The sequence below is a fragment of the Eretmochelys imbricata genome, chromosome 4 (genome assembly GCF_965152235.1).
Source record: "Eretmochelys imbricata isolate rEreImb1 chromosome 4, rEreImb1.hap1, whole genome shotgun sequence".
Lineage (NCBI taxonomy): Eukaryota > Metazoa > Chordata > Testudines > Cheloniidae > Eretmochelys > Eretmochelys imbricata.
In genome coordinates, this window is record NC_135575.1 from 93,720,351 (window position 1) to 93,743,456 (window position 23,106).

The window sequence follows — 23,106 nt, forward strand, 5'->3', positions numbered from 1 at the left end:
TTGCTCTTACTTTACATAATTAGTGGCCTGTTTTGCTATGATCAGTTATGGTAAACATTAATGCACTGATGCATATTTATCACATTTTAGCTTCAGGAAGTCCAAGGGTTTAAACTAAACTTGCATTATCTTTCACATATTGTAAATCTTTTCATGTAATTCCTTTGAAATTTGGATTAGCTTTAAAACTGGGAGGATTATGATTTTGTGGTATGAGAAACTGACAAAAATAGTGTCTTAGACTGCTTATTTAAAAATAATGAAATATTTGGTTCTTGGTGATCAGAAATACATAGTTTCAACCCCTTATAATTAGGATGACACTTTCTAATGTTTAGGAGAGGGGTAATACATGACAATATCGGCAAGAGACTTCTGACCCCCCAGGTCGTCATATAACATGTTGAGGCCACGTATCTTGAGATATAAGACAGGCAAGATGTGCTAAAAATACCTCCATCAGTCTTTACTGATTATCCACTAACCAATAGTAGATATAAAACTCTACTTGCGCTACATTGATGACATCTTCATCATCTGGACCCATGGAAAAGAAGCCCTTGAGGAATTCCACCATGATTTCAACCATTTCCATCCCATCATCAACCTCAGCCTGGACCAGTCCACACAAGAGATCCACTTCCTGGACACTACGGTGCTAATAAGCGATGGTCACATAAACACCACCATACACCGGAAACCTACTGACTACTATGCCTACCTACATGCCTCCAGCTTTCATCCAGACCACACCACACGATCCATTGTCTACAGCCAAGCTCTGCAGTACAACCGCATTTCCTCCAACCCCTCAGACAGAGACAAACACCTGCAAGATCTCTATCAAGCATTCTTACAACTACAGTACCCATCTGCTGAAGTGAAGAAACAGATTGACAGAGCCAGAAGAGTACCCAGAAGTTACCTACTACAGGACAGGCCTAACAAAGAAAATAACAGAACGCCGCTAGCCGTCACCTTCAGCCCCCAACTAAAACCTCTCCAACGCATCATCAAGGATCTACAACCTATCCTGAAGGACAACCCATCACTCTCACGGATCTTGGGAGACAGGCCAGTCCTTGCTTACAGACAGCCCCCCAACCTGAAGCAAATACTCACCAGCACCCACACAACAGAACCACTAACCCAGGAACCTATCCTTGCAAAAAAGCCCGTTACCAACTGTGTCCACATATCTATTCAGGGGACACCATCATAGGGCCTGATCGCATCAGCCATGCTATCAGAGGCTCGTTCACCTGCACATCTACCAATGTGATATATGCCATCATGTGCCAGCAATGCCCCTCTGCCATGTACATTGGCCAGACTGGACAGTCTCTACGTAAAAGAATAATTGGACACAAATCAGACGTCAAGAATTATAACATTCAAAAACCAGTTGGAGAACACTTCAGTCTCTTTTTGGTCACTCAATTACAGACCTTAAAAGTGGCAATTCTTCAACAAAAAAACTTTAAAAACAGACTCCAACAAGAGACTGCTGAATTGGAATTAATTTGGAAACTGGATACTATTAACTTAGGCTTGAATAAAGACTGGGAGTGGATGGGTTGTTATACAAAGTAAAACTATTTCCCCATGTTTATTCCCCCACCTCTTCCCCGCGCTGTTCCTCAGATGTTCTTGTCAACTGCTGGAAATGGCCCACCTTGATTATCACTACAAAAGGTTTTTCTCCCCCCCCCCCCCCCTCCTACTGGTAATAGCTCACCTTACCTGATCACTCTCGTTACAGTGTGTATGGTAACATCCGTTGTTTCATGTTCTCTGTGTATATAAATCTCCCCACTGTATTTTCCACTGAATGCATCCGATGAAGTGAGTTGTAGCTCACGAAAGCTTATGCTCAAATAAATTGGTTAGTCTCTAAGGTGCCACAAGTACTCCTTTTCTTTTTGCCAACACTGGGGCACCACTGTGCCCTACCAAAAGGAAATGGGTGCGTTGCCACTTTTTGGTCTCTACTGAAAGTGGCACAATGTCGTTACAAGTACGCATGGATACTTATTTATTCATTGGATCAAGAAAAGTCCATTACATCTTTGTAGTAATTATTTTTATTTTACATTTTCTCACCAGAAGAAAAATCTTGTTATACAGCAAAAAAGGACAACGCACTGAAACAAATACCTCCACGTAGGTGGAGGCAGCTGAATTGTGGCATCGGTGGCTTGAAAATGTTGACTGCTACATAGCCACTGACAACACCAGTGATAAGAGAGAGGATAGTGCACTGATCTTAAAAGCATAGTACTAAAGCTACATGAGGTAAATAACCTGCAAGAAGATACAGAGCAATCAAACATACTCAATGTAGAAAAGATTCGCTAAAAATTTTGCACCAAAATGTAACTTATGAAACAAAAACTGTGTCTTTAGATTTACGAAGCACCACAATAGATAGATGTTAACCCTCTGAAGGCTGTGCAAATTTGGTTTGGCTAGATTCCGTGTTCTAGATGAGTTGTACAATAAATAATAGTGTGACCTATATGTAGGTGACTATCAAGACATGCTTGAAGAAACAGAAATGGCTCCTATGGCACTCTTGCAACATGATAGAGGACTGGAAATATTTGCCTTATGCGCCCAAGAAATGGTGGCCTGTTCTAGTTGCCGATGTTTATTAAGTGTATGTACGCAGCAAAAGGAAGACACCTGCTAGTCAGAAGTGAGACAATATTGCCATAATTGTGCTTAACCATATCTTCACAAAGGGGACTATCCCACATGAGTTAAGGTCCTACCAAATTCACAGTCCATTTTGGTCAATTTCTCGGTCAGAGGATTTTAAAAATAGCAAATTACAGTGTTGTAATTGTCGGGGTCCTGACCCAAAAAGGTGTTGTGGGGGGTTGCAAGATTATTGTAAGGGGGGCTGCGGTACTGCTACCCTTGTTTCGGCATTGCTGCGGGCCGCGGCTCTGCCTTCAGATCTGGGCAGCTGGAGAGTAGCGGCTGCTGGCTGGGAGTCCAGCTCTGAAAGCAGAGCCACCACCAGCAGAAGTAAGGAGGGCATGGTATGTTATTGCCAGCTTTACTTCTGCCCTGCTGCCTGCAGAGCTGGGCCCTCAGACAGCAGCTGCCACTTTCTGGCCACCCAGCTCTGAAGGCAGCTGCGGAGAAGTAAGGATGGCTATACCACAGTGCCCTCCCTAAAATAAACTTTTGACTCCCCTGCAACTCCCTTTTGGGTCAGGACCCCCAATTTGAGAAATTCTGGTCTCCCCTGTGAAATTGGTATAGTAGCAGGCAAAAGTACACAAAAGACCAGATTTCACGGTCTGTGATGCATTTTTCATGGCCATGAATTAGGTAGGGCCCTCCACATGAGAGTGAACCTGTAGCCTTTGTGGAAGGAAATGTTTTTCTGAGGGGCTGCAAATGCTAGCCTGGTTTTCAAGAACTATTTGTAAATAACACCTGTTTAAAAACAACACAACAAAAAAACCCATAATGTAGATGCATTCTCACCATCGCTCCTCTGACATCTGCTTTTGATACATTCCATCCCATCCACTCCCCATTATCTATTCATTATCTATTTTTATTTTAAATCTTCAGGGTAAGAGGCTGTGTCTGCCTGTCTGCAATGTACAGTGCCTAGCAGAGAGAGAGAGCGCACCTTGGGTCACTGTGTCACAGCAAGAAGCCAACTGACAGTCATGTCATCACAAATTTTCAAACTTCTGATTTTCACATAGGAGACACAGAGAAAATGGAGTTTCAGAAAAATTAACTATGTAGGGACTGACTTAAAGTCTGAAGAAGCAGCAGCTATCTTTGTGTTAACAGCCTACCAAGATCAAAGGGCTGATGTCCCAAAACAAATATGCAATTATTAGACATAAGCATGGAGTCACTGATAATCTGGGTCAACTGTAAATCTAATATAAGAAATGCATCCTCTTTATCTGCAGAACAAAACCATACTAGTTACAAAGACAAAGATTTAACATGTTCTGCGGAGAGCTGTGTCCCATGTTGAGCTTGTTCAAAATAAGTGACAAAGGGGAGGATCAATTGCAAAACGTATACTCTACATCACCAAATGATCCTATGGAAACCTGCTTGGAAACAGTGATACCACTGTCAGGTTGTTCCTTATACATAATAAAAATACCTTTGTTGGCAAATACCTTTGTTGGCCAAAACACTATGGATGTTCATATTAAGTCTCCTAGTAAAGTACCTCACCATGTTTCATAACTTGGGGAGAAAATAAAGGACTTCCAGTTTTATTAACACAAAGGTAAGACAGCCACACCTGTAGCCCACAACACAGAAGAATTCTCTTTCCCATGAGAGAACTATCTGAAAGGAACAAGAAAAGTACAAGAGCAAGACATTATTGAAAAGATCTACCCTGTGGGGTTCTAAAGCTGTAAATATCTTCAAAGCACAAAACGAAGATGCAATACACATTTGTGTGGTCATACATTCTCCAAACATAACATTTAAAGTGGACCATCGTATGACACTGAATCTAGGTGGACCTGCACACGGCATTTGTTAATAGAATTGGAATCAAGACCCTACTTCAAAAAGTGTTATAAGAACATAAACTGTACCCCTAATCCATATACATCATCATGATTTCCACTCATCTTGGATTGCAACATGCCCAAGGTGATCCTTCAAGTATACTCAGCTATAGAAGTTGTCCAAAGCATTATCAGACAGATAATCAGTCCTGTGAATAATGTACTGACCTATTGCAATGACCTGCTTGTCTTTGGAACAACTTGCCAAGAACACAATGAAGCACTGAAGAATGTCTGAAAACACACGACTTAAAGCTAAATGAGGATGTGTACATTTTAAAAAGCCACCTGAAATCTTCTGGGCATATATTTTTTCAGACAGCTCATTTCTCTAGAGGTCAAAACAAGCTTAGAGATGGCTCAGCCAAGTAAAGTTGTAGATTGCCAGTCATTTTATAGACATAGGTAAGTACTTAATTTCACTTTAAATTTTGCAGCTCTGGCTCCTCCACTTCAGTTGCTTCTAAAACCATGATTAAAAACCACATGCGGAGGAAAGTGTAAAATTTTATTTATGTACATATAACAGGACAGCCTCCTTCTGAATGTCTCTTCATGGCCAGGTGTGGCTCTGCAGCAGCCTGGTTCATTTCCCCTTGTTGGTTCCTTGAAAAAAGGCTTTCATAAGTCTAATAGCCTTTCTTAGGGTCTAGTTTTATTAACATAAAGTTCAAAATAAGCTCAGAAAGATCATCCATTCTCGTCTTAAAATGGGCACAGCCCCTCCTCCCTGAGGTACCGTGTATAACTGTTCTGTAAGCTGTTAAAGAAGATACAAGGTCTGCTCTGCCTTTTTTTGCCTTCTCCCCAGAAGAAAAACAAAACTTCCAGCTGTATCTTTCTACCTAGCCACAGTTGCCTTCCTCAGGGACCACTGCAGGAGACTTCCTCTAGCTTCACACTGCAATCACCCTTTGGCTGTCCACACACCTATTTTGTTACCCCTCCTCCTCCATCCTCTCCCAACAGAAGACTGGTTTAGTCAGATGATTGTCTGGCATGTGATTTAATTCACTTGGGGAGGCAAACCAGCTGTATCAGAGGTAGGGTGAGACCTATCTCCCTTTAGAAGGGCCAGCCACCCTTCTTTGTGCCATACATAAATATCTGCTTTCCCCAAGTGCCCCTCAGCTGCTTGATGAAGATGCCCCTCAGCTTGCCCACTAAACGCATAAGGACAGCCATAATGGGTCAGACCAAAGATCCATCTAGTCAAGTAGCCTGTCTTCCAACAGTGGCCAATGCCAGGTGCCCCAGAGGGAATGAACAGAACAGGTAAACATCAAGTGATCCATCCTGCGTCTCCCCAGCATCTTTCTTAACCATTTTTATGTTCTTAAGCTATACAACAGCCATGTGGGGTAGCTAAGCTACTAACTTCATGTTACAAGTAAGGAAACAGAAGCCAATTGAGGGAAGATAACATGCAACTGAGATCACAGAGCAAGAATTAGCCAAGCTCAAAGTAGAACAGTTCTCTGTTCTACTAGAAATGAATCTGCAAACTCTGTAGCCTAACTGTTAATAACGTTCAGCGCTGTTCAGATCCAGAATCATACTTCTACACAGTTCACGGTTTGATGAGAACTCAACAGTAATAGCCACCTTCTCTCCCAAAATAATTGTCAGTTTGCATTCCTCCTCTTTCTTTTTTTTTTTCACAAGATGTCTTTGAAATTAAATGATAACAAAATAATACAGATTTTTTTTTTAGTGGAACTTGCTGGCAAAGAATATTTATTAAAGCTTCCTAAGATGCATGAAAGCATTTTATATTTACATAAATAAGAATAACATCTGGAAGTTACACTAGCTAGGATAAAAGAGATAAGGGGCATCAGTACTAATATTTTCAGGCATAAATTTATCCCTCAGTTCACAAATTCTGCTCCCCCAGCAATGCCATTACACAATTGGCTAGATGAATTACTACACCTTCCTCAGAAGCATCCATCATTAGGCACAGTTACATGCAAGCTAGTGGATGAGGTAGGTCTATATTTCTAAGACACTGGTGGGAGAAACATTCTATTTGATATTCCACAGCATTGCAAAATCCTCCTTGTGAACATAAGTGATCCAAGACAACCACAAGAAATTCCTTTTTCTTGGTTCTGTCAAGTGAAATATGGACCTCAGCAAATGTTTACTAGCACTAGTCAATAAAGTTCAGTTAGTTCCACTTTATGCAAGATAACAAAGTTCAAAGTTGCAGATATTTGGCAGAACCTGTATGTTCAGGAAAGTATACACTTATTTAGTCAATTCCTTCTAAAGCTTACTCCCGTAATAACTTGTTTGTTGGTTTCTGTAGAGATCACTAACAAGATGCTAGATGCAAAAATAAGTACTACTGTGTATGTATTTGGAACAATCTGTCAATATTTCTGATCTCTGCTGTTCAAACACCGCATTCATCCATACATTTTTGGTGTAAAAAATAACTTGCTCCTTTAGGAGCCTGAATTTTAAAAACCTGTCACTTTTGGCACTAAATCTCTCTTGAAAAATAATCACCCTCTTGAAGTGAAGCCTGCATAACAGCATGCATCACAGAAAAGACAAAACAACATTGCAGCTGTAACTTAGGAAGAAGAAAAAATTAAACTAGGCAACATGATTACAAATCTTTTGTGGAAATTAAGTTTCACTTTTAAGATAGGACTTTCTGTTAAATAACTCATTTGTATACTTTTAATATGATTGAAGACATGTGAGCTTCAGCTTCATGTCTCAGAATTTAAAGCTGTGTACTTATTGCTCATTAATGCATGCCCCTGTTTTACTTTGTATATCTCTCCATACTCCTGAATGGAGCAGTATAACTTGATTTTTTAAAAAATTTGTAAAGTTGCATCCTTTCCCACTCTGCCCTACCAATGTGCCTCAGCTCTGTGCTTCAGACACTCATCTGAGTGGTAAGAAATAGTAGTACAGTCCCTCTGCCCTGTCACTTCGTGGTCTTTCTGCTGAGATGGCAGAACAAATGCCTGTTTTGATGGTGATTTTTGATATGCATGCCTTCTGCTAGGAATCACACTGAGATCCACTACAACTACACCAACTGAGATCAACTCTGTGTCCCATAGGCTCTGTCGCTATTGGGCCCATTGCTGTGTCTAGACAATTTGGATGATAGTTGTGGTGTACAGTGCTTCTTTTGATGGGACAAAACTTGTGACTGCCTTTTTCATGGGGACCTTGCCACTGGGCCATGTGTTTGTAACTTTAAGGCTAAATTGCTGCATTGCACTTTAAGGGGAACCCTTGAAGAGGATTCAGAATTGTCAGTCAGTGCAGGTTGAGTAAGGCGTTCTGAGCAAGGAACATGAGTGCTCCATTTTCTGTACTGGATTCCTGCTAACTTGTGAGGGAACTTGGGGTTCTAGTTCTAATCCTCCATTTGGTATGGGAACATGTTATCCGAGGGATTGTCTCCCTTCCTGTGTTCCTGTATCCGATGGAACACTGTTGTTATGGGGGAAGAGAGAGATTTTCCTCAACAGGAAAGTATTCTTAGGGACTTCAGAGTGAACTTCTCTGGAGCCTACTCCCGCCACAGCTCTAGAAGAACCAGAGTTTGAGGGCAATATAAGAATTACTTGGGTATTTTTGATAGACCTTTAAGCAGTAATATAGAACAGGAGGGGGTTTTTAAGTGAGCAGAAGGGTTTGTTATATTTTGTTTAATTGATGGAAGGCTGATAAGCCGAGGTGCCTCTGTAGAGACCTGGTAGATATTTCCAGAATACATGAACTAACTTCACACAGACTATTCACAGAACAGCTAAGAAGTTACGACTTTCATTGTTGTTAAGCTGAACTGGATTCAAACTATTAACTTTGAAGAAAAAGTCTTTCTGTTCCATTATGAGTTCCCTGAATCATCTGCTACCCTTCCACTAGGCTTTCTTCACCATAAACTTTAGATCAAGCCTCCAATATTGTCATTACTTTATTTGTATTGCCCAAATATGTTTAATATAACGCTTTTAAAAAATTTGTACAAGGGTTTATTCCTGGAAGACAAGTCACTTCCCCCTTTTCACTCCACCTCAAGCTAATGTAGGTCGTTATTTGTGCATTTAATACTCTTATCTTTAATGTGTGTTCTTGCATCTGTAGTTTTCAAAGCTGTTATAAAGTTATTTGAACACAACTCTGATAAACGAAAAAATCAATTATTTCAACAGAAGTTATTGTTTGTCTACGAGGCTTGTATAACTTGTAGTTTGGGGATCTTTATTTGATGCTCAGTAATTTCCAGGTGGAATTCAAGGTGTTGGTTTTAGCCTGCATGGTCTTAAAAGTTTTGGGGCCCAGTTTTGTGGGAAATAGCTTCTTTTCTTTGGACATACAGCCAAAGCTGAGATCAGCAGAGGTTCTTGAGCTGATTCTCCTCCACTCCAAACAACAAAATTGCTGTTAAGATGTTCTTTGAGAGGGGTCCTCAGATTGGAATTCACTCCCCCTGTTCTGCCAGAGCTTGGATCTGTTAACGTTTCAGACATATTGCAAACCCCCCCCCCCTTTTTTTTTTTTCTTCCCAGGCATTTGGAAAGTGGGTGGGCTGAGGTTTGGAGGTATTGTCTTTGTTATTTTGCCTTCTGCAGAGACGTTTTCATTTATTACCATGTTTACTAGGGCATGTTTGTATATTTATTGCTGGAGTGGGATTTAATCCGGTCTATTAATTTTCATAATAAATATCTGAATGTAGCGGCGGCCAGAGTCTGAGATGAGTGCTTGTTTGTTTTACAAACATAAATAAATGGTTGCCTCCTGCTGTATCCCTTGTCAAAGTTTACTTCCTAATCTCTACTTAGTTTTTAACTCTTGTGCAAGAAAGGATATTCTTAACTTATTTGTATCCCTTAGAAAGACAGTATGGACTCTACCTCCGTTGTATAGGAGGACTTTAGAATTAGGCAGCTACTTTGCTAGCCTAATATAGGCCCTGAACCTGCAATTCATTCCTTGTGGTCAGACCCCTGTGTCCATACAGAACCCCTTCAAAAAGCAGCGAGGTTCCGCGTAGGTCCAGTGTTCTGGAGCTGAGTATGGACAAAGAAGAGCAGAAAGGGAAGCGGGGGGAGGAGGAGTCAGAGGGGGATACACACACTTCAGGCAGGTATAGAGAAAAATGTATGGAAATTGTAAATATTACAGGTGAAATCCCAGCTCCGTTAAATTCAGTCGAACTCTTGCCATTGAGTTAATGGGGCCAGGATTTCACCCTACGATTTCATGTGCCATGGAACTTTCCCTTTTTACTATTCTAGAGCTAACAGAGATATTATACATAACAAATGCTAAATGGATCGCAAAGGAACAGACCCAATAATGCATCTGGATTCATTTGTTATAAAGAATAGTATAAATAATAGAATGAGATGAAATTATTTTTTCTGACTTGAAATCAGAGGTCTTGATGATCCCCATATTTGACTATATTGTGGGGGAGGAGAGGAGGACTTGCAACTTCATGTTTTCTCAGTTATAGCAAGTTATCAGATTTTGAATGAGCTACTATATATCATGACTGCTAAAGGTAAAAATGCATTCTTTATCAAAGGTATGTTGCAAAGCATCATGGAGTGACATTTTCCAATCACTATCTAAATCTGCCTGACACAGCTTTAAAAGAAATAAAACACAACTAAAAGTTCCAATGTTTAGTCTAAAAACACATATGGCTGAGGTTGCTGTTTTAGGCTATGTGAACTGAAGCTGTAGAAGTCTTGTCAGCTTTTCATCCCACTAAAGCCTTGTCAGCATGAGTAATGTGTTAATTTGCTGACTTTTTGTCTTGATGCTTTGAGTTAAGTTTCCTATAAAGAGTTTATATTTTTTTGTTTTAATGGCTTTCCATGTTTTAAAGATACATTTGGAGAGCTGTATCTCCAATGCTTGTTCTTTAGAATCACTGGGATTAAAAGATGGTATTTTTGTGAAGAAATCTGAGGCCTTGTCTGCACTACAGAGTTTTGTCAGCAAAAGTTATGCTGACATACAGTAACCGCTTTAATTAAACCACTGTCTACACTATGCTCCTTGTGCGGCAGAATGCATCCACATTAGCAGCTCTTGCATCGACACAGAGAGCAGTGCACTGTGGGTAGCTATTCCACTGTGCAACTAAACGCAGGGAGCTTTGGGAAGGGTTTGCAATGCCTCATGGGGCAGGTTCAGCATCACATGATGCAGTTTTCTTAATCCCATCATTCCATAAGCCCCTTACTATATTGCCAGGTGCTTTTCAACTGAAGTGTAGGGGGTGAGTGGGGGGGAGTGTGTGACAGGGAGTGTGTGTGTGGGCGGGGGGGGGAGAGACAGAATGTGTGTTGGGGGAGGAGGAGTGTGTCGGCATGCTGTCTCTTTAAATTTGGACAGCAGCTGGAAGCACACCCCCCACACACGCAATCCCTGCCTACCTGCCACTGTGATCCTAGTGCCAGAGAGAGCAGGATTCCATGTTAACAATTTGCTGTTTGCTGCCACATGCTCAGCTGTCAGAACTTCCCAAAGCTTTGAAAGGGGAGGGGCACGTGCCTGTGTAGCTGGAATGCAGGGCAGCCAAGCTCAAAATAGTGAGCAGAGTGGGCATGGTGGGCATTGTGGGATACTGGGGGAAGCCAGTGATGTCGACCTAATGAATGGCAGCGTCTACACAGACGCTTTGTTGCTTTAACTTTGTTGCTGAAAGATTTTGCCTCTCGTTGAGGTGGGATTTTTTTGTCAGCAAAACAGGAGTTTTGCTGACAAAAGTAACATTGTAGTGTGTACGCCTCCATTGTTTTGTCAACAAAAGCTGCCTTTTGCCAACAAAACTGTGCAGTGTAGATAAGGCCTTAGAGAGAATAAAAGAGATGAGGGGCCCTGTAAATTGGTGAAGTGGCCAAACCGGGAAAAAAAAAGATACAGTTGCCATCACTAGGGGCTTTTCTTAAGGAAAAGTATAGATTATAAAAAAAACCAAGATAACATAAATAATAATTAATAAGAGAAAACTCTTACCTTTGTTTCAGCTGACTACCATGATCCAGGGTGTGGAGCCGTACCTAACTATGACTATAATACCAATATTATACCAAAGTATTCTCCCAATTTGATCTTCCAAACCACTCTTAGGCCTGGTCTGCACTAGGAAAATTACTCATTGCTAATAATATGCCATGATATGGTACACACATGGTGTATCCTGGTCTATGTGATGTAGTTGAACCATGTTCAGTATGATTCAGTTGTGCACACTGATGATGCCTGTTATCAGCAAGAGGTAATTCTCTTAGAGTAGATCAGGTCTTATAGATCTCCCCTTGAGCACTTGTTCAAGGAGAGGGGAAGCTTAGAGTTCACATCTTGTTCCCTGGGAATCGGGTACTATAGTATGGCTTATACCTGGTCACAGGGCAAACTATTGTGGAGGGTTTTTTTAGATTTACCAAGCTGTATAGTTTACACCTTAATATTTCATAGAATAATGTTTATTTCAGGATTAACTATGTGATAAAAATTCTTAATATATACAGTAAAGGATATCCACACTTTTTTCCCATACAAGAGACAGTTGTGTACTGGGTACTAATGCATGTATATGTGAATAATGGATGAAATGATACTGTCTTGTTCAGTGATCTCCTCAGCTCACATAAGTTGAGAAAGGTCAGATCCCTTAGAGCAGAGGCGGGCAAACTACACCCCATGGACAACATCCAGCCCACGGGACCCTGCCCCGCTGCTTCCCCTCCCGCCGTAGCCTCAGCTTACTGCACTGCCGGCGCAATGCTCTGGGCAGCGGTGCTGTGAGCTCCTGGGGCAGCGCAGCTGCAGAGCCCAGCCTGACCCGGTGCTCTGTGCCACATGGTAAGGGGGCAGGGAGCAGGGCGGGTTGGATAGAGGGCAGGGGAGTTTGGGGGGTGGTCAGGGGGTGAATAGGGGTCGGGGCAGCCAGAGGGCGGGGAACACGGGGTTTGACTGGGGGCAGGGGGTCCGGGAGGGCAGACAGGAAGGAGGGGGGCAGGTTGGATGGGATGGCAGGGGGCAGTCAGGGGACAGGGAGAAGGGGGGCAGAATGGGTATAGGGGTCCTGGGGAGGGGAGTCAGGAATGAGAGGAGGGATTGGATGGGGTAGCAGGGGGGCAGTCAGGGGGCAGGGAGAAGGGGTGGTTGGATGGGTCAGGGGTCCCGGGGGGGGGCAGTAAGGACGGAAATGGGAGTTGGATGGGGCAGCAGGGGTACAGACAGGGGCAGGGGTTCCAGGGGCGGTCAGGGGACAGAGAGAAGGGGTGGTTGGATGGGGCAGGGGTGCCGACAGGGAACAGGGTGGGCTGGATGAGGCAGGAGTCCTGTGGGGTAGAGGGCTGTCAGGGGGTGAGAAGCGGGGGGAGGTGTGAATAGGGGGTGGGGGTGGACCCTGCTGCCCCCTCCCCTAACCGGCCCTCCATACAATTTTCAAAACCCGATGCGGCCCTCAGGCCAAAAAATTTGCTTGCCCCTCCCTTAGAGGTTTCTCTTCTGTGATGTGTTTCAGGAAGTGATACTGGTGATTTAGTAAGTTGTACTCTTCCTCTGAGTCAATACTGAACCAAATGTCATCCTAGCCAGGTGTCATGGGACTCTGTGCTGCTGGAGGGTGCGGTGTTATGGACAAGGTGTAAGACTAAGGAGCCCTCTGCATGTGCTCATTAAAATTCCCACCGTAATTTTCCCAAGAGTAAAAATGTTAGCCCAGTGTCCGGGAGAGGTATTGGAGTGATTTTGGTAGCTTACCTAAATTTCTCCATATGTTTGAATGAGAGAAGTTACTTTTCACTTTGTCTTAAATTTCTCTTTGGCATTGCTGTATGTTGTTAAATATCAGCCAGATTCCTTATCTAAAATGACTGCACTTCAATCATGGATGAAGTGACTCCTGTAGAAAAGAACTATGCAGTCCAAACTTTAGATAAGCTATTACCAACAGGAGAGTGGGTTTGTGTGGGGGGGGGGGGGGAGGGGGAGGGACAGAGAGAGAGAGAGAGAGAACCTGGATTTGTGCTGGAAATGGCCCACCTTGATTATCATACACATTGTAAGGAGAGTGATCACTTTAGATAAGCTATTACCAGCAGGAGAGTGGGGTGGGGGGAGAGAAAACCCTTTGTAGTGATAAACACCCATTTTTTCATGGTTTGTGTGTATAAAAACATCTTCTGTATTTTCCACAGTATGCATCCGATGAAGCGAGCTGTAGCTCACGAAAGCTTATGCTCAAATAAATTGATTAGTCTCTAAGGTGCCACAAGTACTCCTTTTCTTTTTGCAAACTTGCTGGTGTTAACATGCAGGGCAAAACTCCCATTGACTGCAATGGAATCAGGAACAGGCTCATAGTTGTGAAGCTTATTTTCTGAATGAAAAGCACTGCATAAATATAATCCATCGTTATGAAAAATGTTTGTTCAGATATTTATGATTATTCACTGTTGTGAAATGTTGGTAATATGCCCTGTTTTTCTTTTAACAGGTAGAGTCACCCCAGAACAACTCGGTTCTCACATCAAGCTTTTCAAAAACAATTTGAAAGCTCTCAGGAACCACTGTGGACTTCTACAGCTTGTGCTGGCCACAATCCAGGCTTTAAAACACCCCCAGAATGCCAAATGGGACAGCTTCTTAGCCTTTGAAAGGCTACTTTTGCAGGTACAATATTATATGAGCCTACTTAACTTTATACTAAGTAAACACTGTTATTTTTAAGTAGTTAGTTTTAAATATTTTTGTGCAATTTTATTTTGCATAATTTGTTTTGGCTGTATGATATTGTTAAAAAGCTACCTCCTGAACTTTTGTTTTTCATACGTTTCAAACTATTTAAAAGAATGGGAAACTACACAGTTAATATTTTTTGTATTTTTAGTCTAATAATTTTAGACACAAAATTAAATATTACAGATGAAGGTACATAAAATCTGAATTGGGGTTGGAATATTTGCATACTAAATTGCAAGATGACCGCATAGATTTATGTCACTGGTTAGGATCACTATTAAGCTTTAAAATAATAATGATAAATAATAGGCTTCTGGAGCCAAGACATGGTCAAATTCAGAGATAACTTAAAGTGGTAAATTATATATCTTTATGTGAGTGTAAGCTTGTCTGATTTACATATTGAATGGGTGAGATTTAATAGGGAAAGCCACCATTAGGAGCACGCGATATTAATTTTGTTCCCTCACACATTCATATGCTCACTGACAACTTCTTACAACTTCCTGTTGGAAGTGACACTCTAACCAACATGTAATTTATATTTTTATCTATGCTACCACTGAACTTTGAGTAGATGGTATAGTGAACAGACTGTATCCTGCTTAGCTTAGATACAACAGGGGTTTTCAAAAGAGTTGGGAGTTCAAAATGGTGACAAAATCCCATTGAAATTCAGTGGGAGCTGGGCACTCACTCCTTTAGCTAAACACCTATTTTGACAGTGAAGACAGCCTACCTTTAAGAAGATGAGTTAGTTGTCTCACTGTAAAATCCTAGTTGAGACAAGGCTCTGTAGTTTTTATCTTAAAGTAGCTAGTCAAGATCAACCCTGGGTAGGGGAGGAAGCATACCGTGACCTCAGCTACCTGCATCAAAGTGAGAACTAACTGTGGCTTGTCTCTACTTCCCTTGCTATAAAAAAAACAAACCAAATAAAACGTCACCTTTATTGGGTAGTGAAGATCTAGTCCTCAACTCATCTGAAAATCCAGGCCTATGCAGATTGCCATCATTTATACCAACAAATGTTTCCTGGAGGGTAGAAAGACAAAAAATAATTAGTGTAGGCAAGTATGTCCTAGCAGTTAACTGAACTATTCACTCTTCTTAACGTTTAATTATTTTTTACTAGTGCCCATTGTCTGAAGTATTCAATAACACATACTGACTGACATATACTCCCAATAGGTAACATGACTTGGGTAAAACAGTTGTGGCTATACGAATCAATATTTATAACTACTGTTTAAGCACGTACTCATTTTCTGCACTTCAAATAACAATCATTTTGAATTACACAATCCATAATGTGTGCACATCTGTACAGATCTTATATTCTGAAGTCAGAGACTGAGATGTGTAGTTTATTTTGGGGACAATTCTTATAGCTTCACAGCTATGCTCCTTCCCACTATCACTTACTGTTTCAGCTTCTGTGTTCTTAGAATATGCTGGTAAACACTGTAAATAGGCAGCCTACTTCCAGATCTTTATCAGGATTAAAATGAATTAACTACTGTTTTTAGATTTACAGTATCATGGCATTTTTTCTTATCGGTCTCTAGGCCACTTTCATCTTTGGTATGAGTTGCTGAATTCTGCTGAAATCAGTGCAGCTGTGTACTTTACTCCATGCTGCATTTGGCCTTCTTTATTTATGATGGCTTGGTGCTTTTAAATAATATAACAGAATTAGGGTCCAGGGGCATTCTTGGCAACTTTGCCCTTGACTTCAATGCAAGGAGGATCACACCCTTGATTCAGAATAGGGTAATGTTCCCGTATTATAAGTGTGACTCCTTTTACTGTGTTGTGTTGTGCTGCTTTTCCAACAGGTAGTGTGTTAAACAGAACTGAGAACTATCATTACTCAGGAGATGTGTTTAGTATGTGCTGTCAATTTAAACTACATATCCTATAAGCAAAGTGAAGAGAGAACACAGATCCTCAGAGGCTCCCCACCGTGTAAGTTCCCTCCTTCCTTTTATACCCCACCATCCTAAGGTGGATTGCTGGGTTGGGAGGGAATGCCAAGCACTGGTGTGCACTAAGCAGTCTCAGGCCTTGTCCATACTAGAAATTGTTTCTTGGTGTAGTTATACAGGCAAACAGGTGTACAGGAAACCCTCCTAGTGTAGACTCATTTTACACTGGTAAAAAAGTTCTTTTGTTAATACGGCTTATGCCAGTTTTCTGAACAAAATAAAACATCCTGGCAAAAGGATTGTTTTAACTGCATCTCCACTATGACTTGTGCCACCATAGCTATGTCAGTTAAGGGTATGATTATTTTTCACACTCCTAATTGACATAGCTATGTGGACAAAACTTTTAAGTGTAGACCAGGCTTCAGACTCCCCACTGCTCCATACTCTGCCACCTCCTTTCCCTCCAAGTGAGGGCTTAAACATGCAGGGTGAGAGGGTGAAAAACAGTGTTGTGTGTGTCCCCAGTTTTCATCCTGGGTTCAGACATGTCCCCATTATGCCCATACCTAGAGGCTTTTCAAGCAGTAGAAGCAAAACACAGGAAAAAGAGCACTCGACAGAGCTTAAACAAAGTGTATTTTTTGGAAAACTGAAAGACAAAAACACTTCATGTGAAACTTAGGGCTTGTCTACACAGTATATTAGTGCTCATCAACTGGGGTGTAAATTTACTGTGCACCAGCCTGTTGTGCACTGACTTTCCATGTGGACCCTGCTTGTGCACCATAAACATTTCCTAGTATGCACTGACATAGTCCCGTTTCAAACAATAGTATATCAAAGTGCTGTAGGGAAGTTTTAGTGTGCATCAACAGGGTCCATATGGACAATTAGTGCATGACATACTACAATTTACACCCCAGCTGGTGTTCACTAATGCACTATGTAGATGAGCCCTTAGCTTGTCTTTTTAAATGTATGTTTATAGGACAGGAATTTGTCTCTTAAATTCAGCATAAAAGTATCCAGCAACAGCAGGCAGTGTAAAGTGGGTGGCTTAACTCATACAGGCCCTCTGCAAATTATCACTCTCTGGAGCACTGCAGAGTGAGCACACAATTAATGTCTTGGATAATGGAGTAGAAACTATGCTTATAAAATTTTCAGTTGAGGGGTTGGCAGCACCTGGGAGGACAGGATAAGAATTCAAAATGACTTTAACAAATTGGAGAATTGATCTGAAATCAACAAGATGAAAATCAATAAAGACAAGCACAAAATACTACACTTCAGAAGGAAAAATCAAATGTACAGCTACAAAATGGGAATAACAGGCTAGGTGGTAGGTAGTACTGCTGAAAAGGATGTGTGTGGGGGGAGTTATGGTGGATCACAAATTGAATATGAGTCAATAATGTGATGCAGTTGCTTAAGAGGCTAATATTGTTCTGAGGTGTAATTGTCCCAGTCTGCTCGGCCCTGGAGACCTCAATTGGAGTACTGCGTCCAATTCCGGGTGCTTCACTTTAGAAAAGATGTGGATAAATTGGAGAGAGTCCAGAGGAGAGCCACAAAAATGATAAAAGGTTTAGAAAACCTGACCTATGAGGAAAAGTTAACAAAGCTGGGTATGGTAGGTCTTGAGAAAAGAAGACTGAGTGGGGACCTGGTAACAGTCTTCCAATATGTTAAGGACTGTTTTAAAGAGGATGGCGATCAGTTGTTTTCCATGTCCACTGAGGGTAGGACAAGGAGTAATGGGCTTACTCTGCAGCAATGGACGTTTAGGTTAGAAGTTAGGACAAACTTTTAAATTATAAGGGTAGTTAAGCTCTGGAACAGGCTTCCAAGAGAGACTGTGGAATCTCCAGCATTGCAGGATTTTAAGAATAGGTTGGACAACCATCTGTCAGGGATGGTCTAGGGTTTACTTGGTCCTGCCTCAGCACATGACTTCTCAATGTCCTTTTCAGCTCCACATTTCTTTGATTCTATTAATTCTTTCTGTGGGATGCCCCTGGGGCAGCAGAGCTAAACACTACCCCTTACTATGGACTGTGTTCATCTGGCACAATCTAGCCCAAAAGGTTCTAAAGTATATGTTAGTGGCCAGAATCTGCCACCCTTATTCACAGTGACTAGCACTTTTAATCATGAGTGGTCCCATCTGTTTCAATGAGATTGTTCTAGGGAAGGATTGTTCACGATGAGCAAGGGTTGCAGAAACTTGTTCTAAAATATCAGAGGTGGATAAATACATTGAGACGGCTTAAAATATCTATTTTTTCCTGCAAAGAATACAGTCCTAGGATACAGTCCTGGTAGCATTTAAAATTTTACTGCTGTATTTAGAACAAAGTTTAGAAAAGGGCAGATGTAATTTGACCACAAATTAATATAGATTGGCTTGACAAATAAATTTTGTTGAGTCATAAAAATAGTTTTACTCCTACTGGCATAATTTCTGTCTAACAACAGGTTAAATGCATTTAATCTACTGACATTGTGTGACATATAGTTGTTCTTCACACTTTCTCCTGAGCCAGAAGTATCCAGTGCAGATTTTATTATGTAGATATATCTAGTAAATAAAGTGGATTTAAATGGATATCTATCTCACCTATGATTGTTTTCCCATATTTGGACTCATACAGTGGAAAAGACAGATTGTTATCTATGATGTTTAAAAATATAATGCTTGGAAAATAATTTAAATTGGGAAAGCAAAGCTTCTTGTTTCTATAATATATCTCTGATATTTTTGTAAAAAGAAAAGGAGTACTTGTGGCACCTTAGAGACTAACCAATTTATTTGAGCATGAGCTTTCGTGACTCACGAAAGCTCATGCTCAAATAAATTGGTTAGTCTCTGAGGTGCCACAAGTACTCCTTTTCTTTTTGCGAATACAGACTAACACGGCTGTTACTCTGAAACCTGATATTTTTGTGTTACTCTTTGGAAGGAAACATTTTATTAGCGGGAGATTATTGAATTTTTTTTTTCAAAGATGGCAGAAATAGATACTGAAAGCAAACAGCTGTTCTCACAATTTTTTTTGTTTTTTAAAGGAAGATCCCTCTTTAGTAGGAGGTTGTTCTTCTCTATTATAATAGCTTTGGGATAAACTCATGGTAAGAAGTGTAAAATTCAACATAACAAAACTGTTAAACTAAAACAAATTACATTTAGAGTTAAACTGCCCAAAACAAGGAAAGGAAGTTCCCTTAACCCAGTCCTTTTGTCTAAGAATCACTACATAATACTGGGCCTTGTTATATGCTTTATTCTATTGTAAAATGAGGAACAAAATAGTTAAAAGTGCAATAACGTTGTTTTGCAAAGCACTTGGAAAGTCAACATGGATTAGTAGGCTCAACCCTGGACTAGGGGGCCATTACTCCTGTGGTCTGATCTCAGTTCTGTCAGTGGTTTTGTTGTGTACTACTGTGTAAGTAATGTAATCTAATGGTTTATCTACACTTAAAAAAAGACGTTATTTCAATATGTTAACAATTGTCATTCATTCATTACTCTGAAAATTCTAGCATAGCCAAGGACACAAGTGTTTTGGTTGGTTTGGCTAACCTTAGAATCCATGACCAACTAAAACTCCCCCAGCTTTTGTCTACCACCCGACTTAGGCTGCGAGCTCTTTGGGCTGGGATTGTGTCTTGCTGTATGTGGACATTACAGGGCATATTGTGAGTCCGCCATAATTCAATAACAATTAATAATAGATTCCTGGTGCCAGAACTGTTGGCCTCTCCCCACCTACCATTCACTGCTGGAAGTGACATCAGGGAGCTTGGAGCTTGCTTTTCTTCAAAATCTATCAATGCCAGTTATTTAGTTGGCAAGAGTGGGGCATCAGAGAGGCAAGGTACCTCCAGCCTCTGAGGACCAGGAACAGTGGACCAAGACTGTAACCAAAACTCTTATTCTGTATGTCTGACACTGTATTATGAGGCTGTTAAACTTCCCGGCCAACTCAGGAATTAGGTTATTTTAGTAGTGTTTTAGGGTTTAGTGTCTCCTGGTAATGTGAGTGAGTCAAATACTGTGGTGATGGGAGCTAGAGAAGTACCTAAACAGATAAATATTGGCAGAGTACAATATTTTCATGGTCTCAGTGTCCACAACATAATTAGTTGTTTTAACCTTTGTTTTATTTACTTTGTTCTTTATCTCACAAAATGTTTTGAAAGGCAGAATAGTGAGCTTTTTGTTCTGCCAAGCTTCTTGAAAAAATAAGATTTTATGCATATATATTTGAAAAAGGAAAAACAGAAACTTAATGCCAGCTGGTCATTCCAGTGTTTGTATTCCTCTCCTAAAGGAAAGTTATGAGGTTAATAAAATGACATCATTCTCTCTCCCATGAATGCCATAGTGCAAGCTAAGGAAAAAGGAGTGGAAAAAAAACTCTAATACAGATGAACATTTTACATTACAACTAGTGTTTAAATGCATGCTACACCATACTGTGTGTCCCTAGCCTCCATTTTGCCAGAAGCTGGGAGTGGACGACAGGGAGTGGATCACTTGATGATTGCCTGTTCTGTTGATTCCCTCTGAAGCACCTGGCATGGGCCATTGTCAGAAGACAGGATACTGGGGTAGATGGACCATTGGTCTAACCCAGTAGGGCTGTTCTTATGTTTCAGTAACAAATATAAGTTAACATTAAAGGTAATAACTTTGAAGTATGGGTATGCAGTGATTCCACCTGGTGCTGTGATTCTGTCCCATCTTGTAAGATGAAACAGGGTCTGGCTGTCTCAGTCCTTAAACAGGTGACATGGTTATTATTTGTTTGTGTAGGCAGCACATACACGTGAAAACACTGTTCCTGTACCAAGGAATTTGCAAACTAAGGGCATGATCCTGCCTGTTGTGCTGCATGGACATAGGACTCCACCTGTGTGCAGCTCACTATAAGATTGGGACCTACACACCTCTATTACAGTACATCCTGAAGGAAGTGGTATTCACCATTCGCTGGTGACAGTATTCACTCTGGATACCAGTCCAAAGCCTGAGCGCAGTGTTCAGGAGCACTATTTAGGGTGCAGAATTCTTGACATCCTTAAAGGGCCCATGGCACGTCTCATTAATCAATTATAGATACAAAGTTGCTGCTAACACATGAGAAAATAGTAACATGCAGAATCTGTTTGTTCTGTTCGTGAATGAAGTAGCTTGTAGGACTCAGATGCATTGAGGCAGGATTACATTTATTTGCCTTTCATTATTATTCTGTAGAATCAGTGTAAGGAGTTTATAATAATATAATAAAGTTCAGTGTGACAAGTTGCCTTTATGATAGCCTGCAATGTTTACCAATAAGTATCTTTAAAAATATTATATTGCTGCTAAAGGGAAAAAAACCCATAACCTTTTATTGCACTTGACCTTTGGATTTATAAAAACCCGATATAAAATATATTTCCTAAGATTAAGAGAATTCAATATCCCAGATCCTTGCATTTGATAAGTACCTGATTGTCAATACTTACATCCTGGTTAAACGTAGCAGTCTAGATTTCTGTGACCCACTATGTCTTCTACACTTGTAATCACCAAGAAGTTTTATCAAATGTAGCTTAACTAGTAATATCTCCATTCTAAAAAACACTTTAGAAAAATCCACTTTGTAGTTTTAATGTCTCAGCTATGTGAGATTTGACCTTGATTTTGAGAAGAGGAGAGTAGCCATTAGATCAATAATTTTTCAACCATGAAACTGCATATGGAATGAATCTGCTGTGCAGCAATATTACATTCTGTCATATTGATTATAAAGGTCCTTTTCTGGAGTTTGGCATGTTGCTGGCTAAACTTCAGACTGGGGCAATCAGATTAAGAAATAACATGCACTGATACTGACTCAGTCTAGTACTGGAGATAAAAAAAGTACAAGTTTGTCAAATTCGGCAATAGCTTCTGAAAAGAAAATAGTCCTTACAACAATCAGATACTTAGTTCCTTGCCATTTACTGTAAGTTCTTACCTCAGCTTCTTATATCTATAACTCTTATGTTGGTTTATGTTGTGAATTTTGCATACTTTTGTTAGACTTATTTAAACCATTTTGCATTCTGCCGCATTTCCAGTGTTGTTGGTATCATTGATATCTATTCTTTTTATAGCTGGATTTTTAAAAAAACTTTGCAGTTTATGCAAATAACCAATGAATCATAGAATCATAGAATCATAGAATATCAGGGTTGGAAGGGACCCCTGAAGGTCATCTAGTCCAACCCCCTGCTCGAAGCAGGACCAATTCCCAGTTAAATCATCCCAGCCAGGGCTTTGTCAAGCCTGACCTTAAAAACTTCCAAGGAAGGAGATTCCACCACCTCCCTAGGCAACGCATTCCAGTGTTTCACCACCCTCTTAGTGAAAAAGTTTTTCCTAATATCCAATCTAAACCTCCCCCACTGCAACTTGAGGCCATTACTCCTCGTTCTGTCATCTGCTACCATTGAGAACAGTCTAGAGCCATCCTCTTTGGAACCCCCTTTCAGGTAGTTGAAAGCAGCTATCAAATCCCCCCTCATTCTTCTCTTCTGCAGGCTAAACAATCCCAGCTCCCTCAGCCTCTCCTCATAAGTCATGTGTTCTAGACCCCTAATCATTTTTGTTGCCCTTCGCTGGACTCTCTCCAATTTATCCACATCCTTCTTGTAGTGTGGGGCCCAAAACTGGACACAGTACTCCAGATGAGGCCTCACCAATGTCGAATAGAGGGGGACGATCACGTCCCTCGATCTGCTCGCTATGCCCCTACGTATACATCCCAAAATGCCATTGGCCTTCTTGGCAACAAGGGCACACTGCTGACTCATAT

At 40.8% G+C, this 23,106-nt stretch overlaps 1 protein-coding gene across 3 annotated transcripts in view; it reads left to right on the plus strand.

Moving 5' to 3' along the window:
• The window catches only part of SCFD2 (sec1 family domain containing 2), a 309,403-nt gene that overhangs the window by 60,565 nt on the left and 225,732 nt on the right, over positions 1-23,106 (plus strand). For all 3 annotated transcript variants that reach the window (XM_077815637.1, XM_077815638.1, XM_077815639.1), the window contains exon 4: positions 14,080-14,255. In XM_077815637.1, the coding sequence (XP_077671763.1) occupies positions 14,080-14,255 (176 nt within the window). The remainder of the gene's footprint in view (positions 1-14,079; positions 14,256-23,106) is intronic.